At 46.5% G+C, this 10,653-nt stretch overlaps 2 protein-coding genes across 2 annotated transcripts in view; both read right to left on the reverse strand.

Annotated features, from left to right (window-relative positions):
- Positions 1 to 2,464, reverse strand: part of LOC119445779 (glutathione S-transferase 1-1-like) — a 36,421-nt gene extending 33,957 nt beyond the window's left edge. Inside the window, exon 1 of the mRNA XM_037710056.2 lies at positions 2,219 to 2,464. Within this exon, the coding sequence (XP_037565984.1) occupies positions 2,219 to 2,359 (141 nt within the window). The 5' untranslated portion in view covers positions 2,360 to 2,464. The remainder of the gene's footprint in view (positions 1 to 2,218) is intronic.
- LOC119445778 (glutathione S-transferase 1-like) overlaps positions 1 to 10,653 on the reverse strand; it is a 603,258-nt gene that overhangs the window by 561,964 nt on the left and 30,641 nt on the right. Inside the window, exon 5 of the mRNA XM_037710055.2 lies at positions 5,362 to 5,527. Coding sequence (XP_037565983.1) covers positions 5,390 to 5,527 — 138 coding nt within the window. The 3' untranslated portion in view covers positions 5,362 to 5,389. The remainder of the gene's footprint in view (positions 1 to 5,361; positions 5,528 to 10,653) is intronic.

Below are 10,653 nucleotides of genomic sequence, written 5' to 3' on the forward strand. Positions count from 1 at the left end.
TGGCGCCTGACTGCAAAGCATGCGCCGCTCCATCCGCTCGTTCCACTCAACCGTATTCTAGTACACTCTAGTATTAGTGCGTTTCGCTGAACGAACTTGCGGCACTTAAAGCCCCGTGACATGAAGAGGCTTTAGCAGCGCTACGCCGAAACCGCCAGCTCGTTTCTCTACCGCAAACTGATCTGCGATAAGGGTCAATACGAAGTGAAGGCTAACTTGAAGGAGCGCGGTATAGAGGAGCATAATTCGGCGCTAGAGAGCCTACATGCAAAAACGGCGTTGCATGTAGGATGTAGGCTCCCTATTGAGCGCACTCACGTGGCGGCACGTAGTGAGCATCGCGTGAAACACAACTGCGTCGACGTGCCCTCCGAGACCAACAACACGGTGTTGGCATGGTGGAAATCTCGGAGGTAACTGTGGCCCTTATACATCAGCAAGAGATGCCGCTGCCTTGCACAGTGCATTCAAACACGTCACTGTGGCCCCCACGGCTCCCTTAGAGCGAGTTCTGTGTAGATTTCTGCGCTTGGTTTGAATCGTGTATTCGGAAACACACATTTACGTGCCTATACCACCTTCGGTAAGGAAAAGGTTTCATATTTGGTATGTTAGACCTTTTCCATGCTTAAGTATATTGTGTATTTGGTCGGTCATGCTCTCTAAAACCAGTTCGCTGTTGTTATTGCATTGCACTTGCTTTTGAGTAATGCTTTAGTTATGGAAAGGAAGTGACAAAAAGTAGTTACGCACTTTCTCAAATGATCGTGCCAAAACATTCGCGATTCCACATACCCCCGTTCTTGAAGTTTTACCAACTACCCTGCCTTCAAGCGATTTGAAAAGAAATGATACACGGTGTTGTATAACTGCCACTGCTCAGTTGCATCTCGGACGCCAAAGAAAATAGAAACAGAAAGCTATTAGTGCAACTGAATGAGGTGGCTGTGAAAATAAATTGACTATAGCCACGCCAAAATACACTTCACTACTATTAGTGAAGACAAATCACGTTCCTGTAGTGTTTTTTTTTTTCACAGCGACCACTATTTTTGCGTTGAGGTCTTCATGTGCAAAAGCAACTACTTCAGCCCTTCATTCATTGCAGCTTATTCAAGAGGCCTTCTCCAAACCGATTTCGCTACACCTATAGAGATAATGGCTTCCAGCGGTCATGTACTTTCTTTTTCTATTGAAGAAAACCGTGAAACAGGGGCTACTCTGATTTAATTGTGCATTCAAACTTGCGTCACAATTTTTTCCAGACTAACTCTGCGCCCTCTTCTACAGCGATTGGGTTTAGGGGGCACCGAAATGAGGCAATAAAGTGAAAGTGAAATATCCGAAAAGGGTTTATGAGCTCCAGTGCGTGAAAAGTTTTGCGTTTCAGAATTCGAATTGCACAAAAAACCTAAACCCACATTTAATTTTTACGAGTGATCGCAAGGTTGTATTGCATTTGGCAGGTTTTGCGTGCATGCCCCCGAGCCTCTGGAAGCCGCCCCTTGCCTGAATTGTTCCAGTCGCACGTTAAACATGTTATGCCGTCTTACATAATTCGACGCAACTGCCAATCACCGAGCGAGGCCTTCTTGCTGCAGGGGACTTAATCAGGCTGATACTTATGGTAAGATAACAGCTTTTGAATTCATTCCTATTTGAAAGAATATGTGTCCTTATACTTGATCTGCATCGGGATTGCGCCCACGTATTCCTACAACGTTTGGTCGCCGTCCCCTTCTGATGTAGCATCTCAGCCGCTTATATTTCAACGAAATTGTTCGAGTGGCCGTGATTGAAGATATAGTAATCGGTGAATTTACCACAGGGTGTTTCGTGCACACCCTCTTCCAGTAAGTTGCGGGTAATTCAAGCCCACTCTGATTTCTTTTCTTGCCGAATGAAACTGAGGATGGGCGACTTGGCCAAAATATTTTACAGAAACTTTTCATCATCATCATCAGCCTATATTTATGTCCACTGCAGAACGAAGGCCTCTCCCTGCGATCTCCAAGTATGCCCCTGTCTTGCGCTAGCTGATTCCAACTTGCGCCTGCAAATTTGCTAACTTCATCAACCTACCTAGTTTTCTGCCGTCCTCGACTGGATTTGCTTTCTCTAGGTATCCATTGTGTAACTCTAATGGTCCATCGGTTATCTATCCTAGTTGTCAAACTTTTCAAGTTGTCAATCTTCCTCAAATAATTACGACACTCACCTTGGCGTACTCGGCAGACAGGTGTTCCTGCTTGTCGTAATCTAGAGCCTTCAGTTTGACGTCAATGCCAATATGATTAGCGAGCATCCTGATGAAGATGCACGGCTCTCTCGTCTCAATCGCGTACAGTTCGATCGTCATTGCCCTCCTCGACTTTTCGTCAATGCCGCGGGCTCGCAAGAAGTCGTGGAGGTCTTCGGTAGGTCGTGTAATCGGCAAAACTTTCTAATATGCCGTAACGCGAGCGTAGACGATATCGCCGCCTGGAATGTAATACCTGGAAAAGTACACGAAACCTGTGGAATAATCTGGCGGAGAGACTGGCGCGAGGAGGGCTGACTTCCGTTGAGGGAGGCCGGCGCCCGTTGTCGGCCGGATGACGCCGCCGTTGATTCGAGCCTGTTTGACCTCCTCTCCATTCAGTGTAGCAGACCAACAATTAATTTTTATAAAGGGAGGCGCGCAGTCATACATTCGGATATAGGTCATATCCTGAAGCGCGCTTCGTACATGTGGGGCAACATCTGTGCTTAAGCTACAGGTTCTTATGTCTATATTTATGAAACGTTTCTTGTTTTTTTCTTTTCAGCAACATATAGTGTCATTCCGATGAATACACCATGGGTTTAACGTTTATTGTGCTCATTTTATTGGTAAACTTCTCTGATAATTGGAAAGCGTGTTGTGTCGACTACGACAGCACACGTAAGCATTGATAAATGACGTCGCTAAAGCAAAGGACACGCACTTGCCCCTTACCGTATTATTAGTCTTGCCAAGGCTAACAGATACGTTGATGAAGAATCAGATCACGTACAGTGCGGAGTGTATTGAATGTTTGCAGTGTTCTTTGAACAAGAACTACCGGCCTTTGAACAACTACACCCGTCTTTCGTACCAGCCTTGCGTGCAGTGTGTGACTCTAAACTGGGTGCTTGACAGCATTCGTATTTAATTTCTTTTTATTTAGATGGCAGCTCTAGCATATGGTACCTAAACGTGACAAAGCTCGACGCCACGAATACCTATGGTCACCCAATAGGGATGTTGAAACAACATTGTATTGACTCATAACATTTGCTATCTTAACGTGATGAATACTTTCGTCAATTATTGTGCCTTTCCCAAACTTACACCTTAAGGGTAGGTATTCATATAGTGATCACTATAAATTTATACAAACAACTTTAATCGGGATTATACTAGCGTGGCTCTAGATCTTTAAGTTTGTACGTGAAGTACGAATCAAAGTATCCTGTTAGTCAAATGAAATCATCCAGAATTCTCCGATTACGAAAGCGTCTCACAAGGCAGCAACTTGGAACCACTTCGGTTCATTATCTTCATCTATCATATAGCTAACGTTGGACCTGACGCTTAAGTCGTAATCTATGCTGATGACACGACGGTCACGGCTGTGTCTTGCAAAAAACAATGAAGTGTCTGCGTTCACGTTTTTTTTTTACTTCATCTCGAATTTCTTTATCAAAACTAAAAAAATGGCAGAAAATGAAAGGAAAAAGAAGACTGATAAAAACTGATGCATTTAAAAATCAGGAAGATACTGCTTTGAACGTGTTGGTATATGTAATTTATGACGGAAGGCTTCGCGCGCCAACTAGGGGCAAAAGAACTGAAGAGACAGACACAAGCGCAAAATTTCAACTGTATTATTAATATTAGCATTCTTTAGGTACTTCAAAAACTTTCCAGTATCCATCCATCCATCCGTCCGTCCGTCTCTTGGTATGTTTAATCATTTTCACGCCAACTAAGATCACTACGTAGTCCAGGATCCAAAATATAGAACACTAAACTTCTGTGGTAACGGAACGGGCTTCGAAACGAATCGTCGGACACACTTGGTCTATTGGGTAGGTCACACTGAGTATTTACCACTCTTCGGTAAACTTTTTTCAAGCCAACTTGTGTGACTGGGCATGTGCGACTCCTAAATGGCCCTCTTCGACTCCAACATGGCTCACTGAAAGTGCCCCTATTCAATAAATCTCATTGACGCCAACTTTGGTCACTGGGTTTGCATGCCGCTGTAAGTATAAGACACTTTACAATTAGGTTAAAAGGGTTCAAAATTTAGCATTTTGGTGCATCTATGCTGATGGCAGAAAATGAAAGGAAAAAGAAGACTGATAAAAACTGATGCATTTAAAAATCAGGAAGATACTGCTTTGAACGTGTAACAACCTTTTGGAGGAGCGCTAACCGACAGGACAAAGAAAATCAACACATGTTTCAAAGGTTCGAAAGCCGCCGTGCGGGAACCCATAAATTTCCAGTTGGTAATCGGCGCTTCTGTTGAATCCCGTTTTTATTGCTGTTTGCTTTTGAACTCTTCAACGAAACATTTGGACACCAACTTCGGTCACTGGGTAGGTGGCACTGAGTATGTGCCGCTAAATATGTGAAATTCTTCAATGACATAAAAATAACATTCCCCTTTTGTTCGGTGTAGGGCGGTATCGAACCCGCGTCGTAGAGATTCAGGCAATCTTGTCTGAATATATATTTACACTCATGCCAAGCGCGGAATTCGTGGAAGCGCCGTTAGATGACGTAGCATGTCCTGAGGGATTTGCAAGCGACGAACCGTGTTCAATTAATGACGTGTTTTGGGACGGCAATATGGTGTATCGCTACATTGTTTCAATGCTAATCGCATTAACATCCAAATTCGTCGTGAGATGTGTTCTGCCGAGAGTTTTCTACAGTAACGCCATATCATGTGTTTTCTAATGTACGTCATATCATGTGTGCATATAAACCTCACCCAGCCCGCCAATACAACTCCGTGTAAAGTTTGCGTTTGTGTCTTGGTGTATTTTGGTCTCCTACTTTGAGCGCAAAGCCTCTCCTCTAGAGTAATAAAACCACACCCCTGCAAGCGATCGCGAAATATCACCCACGGCATGTTAAGTTTACTTTCATTGTCCATGTGCTCACGCGCGCAAACATGTCCCAGGAACATTGCGATTTCCTGGAATTAGTCTTAATAGCAACAGCCAGTGAGATATATTTTTATAATTACGATTTTTTTTTGAAGCGCTAGTGCATAAAACTTGAAACTGAAGCTACCTTACCAAAAAATGAGCGTGCAGGTTTATAGAACGTGTTTATTCTCACACAACGGTGTGACATTAATGCCACCGAAATCTATTTCAAACCGGCGCAAAGGGTCACCAAGGTGGAGATTCCTTGCCGGTTCACTGCTTCGAAGTACGGCAGTTCCACCTTCAGGCGATCGTAGTAGGCCTTCAGTTTTATGTACTTTTCAGCATCCAGGAAAGGCACCTGCGAATGAAAGGGCGTATAAGCATAAGTTTCCTGGATGTAACGCATTGCACCAACCGGAACTAAATACAAGACTTCGGTGCCACAGGTCAGATAAAGAACAGATTTATCTGATTTTAAGAACTAGCAATCGTCGGTTACTTCATGCACTTTCCACTATCTATCTATCTATCTATCTATCTATCTATCTATCTATCTATCTATCTATCTATCTATATATATATCTATCGATCTGTCTATCTATCTATCTATCTATCTATCTATCTATCCATATCTATCTATCTATCTATCTAGACAGAGTCAAAAGAGCACTGGGAACCGCTCTTTTCACTCCGCCTCTATCATCGTCCTTTCCTTGTTACTTTTTCACGCTGTTAGATAAGGCACTTGTATCCATGACTTATCCCTACATCAACCGCAAGAAAGACAACGTATTCTTCTCCTAAGAGTATTGTCGGGTGCGAATGAAGAGAAGTGTTTTGGCAAGGTGTGGGGGAGGATGAAGACGAAGTGAACTGAGCAAGCGTAGCTTCTTGCCTTGCTGCGATAGTTTTGTCATAGTGCAGGCTTAATTGTGCTTCTTGGACGAGAAGACATCTGAAGCGATGACAGCCGGCACGTCATCGCTTGCGTCGAGCATGCCTCTTCGCACTCTATCCCCCAGTGATATAGTGTAAGACTCGCCACGTCGACATGGAGATGACCGGTTCCTATTTGTCTAACAGTGACCCTATGGACTCCGACAACGACTACACCGTCGTGGAGGGCAAGCGACCGAAGAGGAAATACTTCAGGACAACCAAAGATGTGAGTGAGCAGCGCCCCAATGTGCCGCCTACACCGACTTACAGGATTGCTTTTGTACCTCTTGACATGTCTAAGAATTTAAATTCCGTGCACAGACAGGTAGTCAACACCTATTTTGGTAATGTGGCTCCGAAAGAAATTAACGAAGTGCGCTTCAACACCAGAAAAAACGTAGTCACAGTGGAAGTAGCGACGCAAGCCGCCCTAGAAAAATTGAAAACCGTGCGCATACTAGGACACATAGAAGTCCGGTCGTTCATTGTGCACAGTGGTCACACTAGGGCAGGCGTTATTTCCGATGTCGTGATTGACATCAGCGACGAAGAGTTCCAAAGGCTTCTGTCTTCAACAGTGAAGGTCCTCGACTTTCATCGCTTCGGTCGCTCGACGAGCGTCAAGCTTCTTTTCGAGGGACACACGCTACCTGATCATGTCAAGGTGGGCTATGTGAGGCACCCGGTGCGTCCTTATGTGCCCCGACCAATGCAGTGTCACAAGTGCCTGAAGCTAGGCCATGTCAGCGCTGTCTGCACAGGCCAGATGGCATGCCTCCGCTGTGGCGGCAGTCATGACATATCTTCATGCACAGTAAAAGAAATGAAGTGCTTGAATTGTGGTGGACCCCACGAGGCCAATTCCAAGGATTGCCCTAAACAGAAAAAGGAGATAAAAATACTGAACCAAATGAGCAAGACAAGTATGTCCCACAAAGACGCAGCAGCGTTGGTGAAAAACCGGAGGAGACGATCACGTCGGCGACGTGGGAAAGCTGTAGGTGCAAACGAGAGCTCCTTGGCTCCAATTCCACAGGTCCAGCAGAAGGTAGTTCAATCGGCCTCGATCGATCTCTCCGAGCCATTGCTTCAAGCGAGCCTCACAAGCCCGGATTCGAATATATGGCCATGCTTGCCGCAGCGTAGACGGGCCTTAGACTGTCAGCGCGAGCAAGGACAATGCACTGAAAAATCACCGTTGGACTCTCATCAAAGCGATGCTGCGTCAAATAATCGACGCCCTGCAGCTGCTACTGACTGGTTTAAATACGCCAGTGGCGCTAACAGCTGCAAAAATTATGCAAGCTATAGACAGTCTTCTGGCTACACTGTAGTAGCATCTACCTCTGCCCGCGAAGGTGACTGTGCTGTTCTGGGAAGTCATCGTGTTCACCACGATGGGAACTCATCGTGTTCACCATACCAGCATCATCCTTCCTCTTCACATCCTATCTCTGTTATTCCCCCAACCCCCTTCCCCAGTGTGGAGTAGCAGGCTAGAGGCACTTCACTCAGGCCGACCTCTTCACCTTTCTGCCATTAAAACGTCTCTCTCTCTTGGCAAGGTGTGTCGGCACAGTCTAGAAAATATTTCAACGTTGAAGAAGTGTTGTAAGTATTGTCTCATTCAGCCGCCAAGTTTATGGCTCAAGCGAGTATAACCTATTGCCTTCCTCTGCGCAGGACGTAACGCACCAGCGTTACGTCCTGCGAAAGATTCAGCGATAATGCTATTTTTTCCACGAATAATTAGACTGTAATGCTTAGTTTATCGAATTGCGTTTAACAAAAGTTTTTATTCAACGACGCAAAGCATTGTTGGATGGGCCGCTTCTTCAAACAACGAATTCAGTTCATAATCAAAGCAAAAGTTTTGTTAAGATCCGTGCTATGATGGACGTTGACTTTGGCAATACGACTGATTGGCTAAAGCGAGTATTGTGTTCCGTGGTTTTAGGCAAGTTTACCACAAGGATAACACATTTCTCTGACTTTCAAGTGATGTATCCCCTAGCTTATCGGGAGATAAGAGGTTGGACAATGGACTATAAGGTCATTCAAAATTGGCGGCACACGAAGAAAGAGCGGTGCTGATGACAACAAAGCCGACGCCAAGCAATATGAAGAAATTGCAGATAAAAGCAAAGGAAAGACGCAGAGGTCAGCCAGAGGATATATCCGGTTGGCTAAACTGTAGCGGAAAATAGCGGAAAAGGGGAAAAGAAGATGCGAAAAACTCAAAGCAAAGAAAAAAACTAAGCAAACGAAGACAAGAATGAACACAGTCACACAGTCTTGAAGGCGCCACATAGAGTCATAAGCAATATCAATGTCCTACTCAGAATAAAACCTCCCACAGTGCACAGTTACACTTTTCGCACAGTGCGGTGTGTTTTAAGAAACGCAGCAGCGCCTTTGTAGTGGTTCGCGTTATTCTTCGTGTAGGCCAGTGCCCAATAATTTTGTTTTGTTTTATTGCGATAGCAATTATATGGACACTCAAAAGCAGATTTCTGCCGTCGGCGTCGCCGTCGCCGTCGCCGTGAGGTTCCGTATGACGTCATTTGGAGATGAAATCGTCGCCGCGCGCCGAACGCTGTATGTGCGAGTGAAAGGGCGCGAGGGGCGCGTCTTTCACGGGGAGTGAACGCGCGGCGGAGAACAAACGCGCGTTCTGCGCCGTGCTCGCTTAAGGGCTGCAGAAGTAGGCGTCTCTTTTCTCCTTTACAATCACCATATATGTAGAGCAAACGCGCCTTCTTCAGACGCGCGAGAGGCCGTGGGGGAGGGGGAGGGAAGGGAGGCGACGTTTAGCTGCGGCACCAAGTGCCTATTTATATCAGAGGCTCCAGCAACAGTCACCAACGCCGCACGCATTTTGAGCTAACGCGGGCAAAACGCCGATGGCGTCGACAACAGTTCTGCGTGTTGTTGCTACCAAAGCCGCTCACCTTACTTCGTATGACATTGCTGTGTTGCTATCGCATTCATTGCTTCGCCCTTAGGGCGAAACTGTGACATTTTTTTTTTTTGTGAATGGGCGCTGGTACAGTTTGTCTAGCTTGGTTGAGAGCGCTGCTTCTTCCCCATTCAAAGCAGGGCACTCGAACAGAAACACATGCCCAAAATTCAGAAAGTGGGCTATTGCCCATACAAATCGTTGAAGAGTAGGCCGTTTGAATTGTTATTCCAAGCCAGAGGTGGGTAAGAAGGCTGGGGTCACGTCTTGAGAGGTCGGACAGAAGGCGAAGTTGTAAATTAGGGTCCAGAGGTATGACAGCGCTTGCTTGCAAATTCAGATGTGTGCCCCTTATTACATGTTAGCTGGCGTGCACACGTGCGGAGTTGACGCCATTGTAGGCAAGATTTAGCATAGCGTTACCGTCTTGCCATTAGCGATACTAGCCGCCACGATTGTCAATGCGCGGAGTTTACCGGGCTCCGGTAAGCTTACCGGTACGACTCCAACCGGTTACCATGATTGCGCAACAGCATGGAAGCGCCCAGGATACCTGCTTCGACACGAATGTGTCGGTTTTATTGCGCTTCGTCGTCCCAGCAAGAAAGTAAATGGTGAGAAGAAGGTATAAGCAGTGTTTCCTTTTAGCCGTTACTGAGCGAGGGGAGCCCGGCTGACGTGCTCGCGGGCAGCGGTGTGGGCCGCTTCGTTCCCCTCTAGCCCCTCGTGTCCGGGTACCCACGTTACGCAGGTGTACGGGAGCGGAGTGCTACGTCGTTGCAGTACCTTGAGTGCATCAGCCGAGATGCGGCCCCTCGAGAAATTTCTACAGGCGGCCTGAGAGTCGGTGAAAATGACTGCTGCGTCTGTGCATGTGGTGGTGGCGAGAGCGATTGCCGCTTCTTCCGCCGTTTCCGGGTTGCGTGCCTTGACGGTTGCCGATGCTAACTCGCGGCCTCGGGAGTCTACGACGCTGAGAGCGTATGCGTTTCGATGCGGATACTTGGCCGCGTCGGTGTAGCGGGCGTCTGGGTCTTGCTTGAATCTTCGTTTGATGGCGTTGGCTCTAGCTTGCCTTCTACTCTTGTGGTATATGGGATGCATGTTGCGCGGGATGGGTGCAATGCAGAGGGACTCTCGAACGTCCGATGGAATTCGTTCTTTCTTGTCCGTGTCTGCGACGTACGTCTCACTGTAGTTCAGGTGTCGGAGTACTGATCTCCCGGTGGGTGTAAGCTTGAGTCGTTCCAGTTGGCTGTTTTTGTGCGCTTCAGCGAGCTCTTGCCACGTGTTGTGGACGCCCATCTTAAGGAGACGTGTAGTAGAAGCCATGGGGGGGAGTCCCAGGGCGACTTTGATTGCCTTCCTTATCATGATGTTGATCTTTTCGATCTCTGCGTTCTTTAAAGCCAGGTACGGCATACCGTATGTGATGCGGCTGGTGAGCAGTGCTTGTATTATTCTGAGCGTGTCTTGCTCCTTGAGGCCGCTTCTTTGGCTTGAGATCCTCTTGACGAGGTGCGTGAGCTGCGAAAGGGTGCGTTGTAGTCTTGGTAGTCTTGGTTACTGAAAATAGTTTTTTTTTT

This window comes from Dermacentor silvarum, chromosome 3, assembly GCF_013339745.2.
Source record: "Dermacentor silvarum isolate Dsil-2018 chromosome 3, BIME_Dsil_1.4, whole genome shotgun sequence".
NCBI lineage: Eukaryota > Metazoa > Arthropoda > Arachnida > Ixodida > Ixodidae > Dermacentor > Dermacentor silvarum.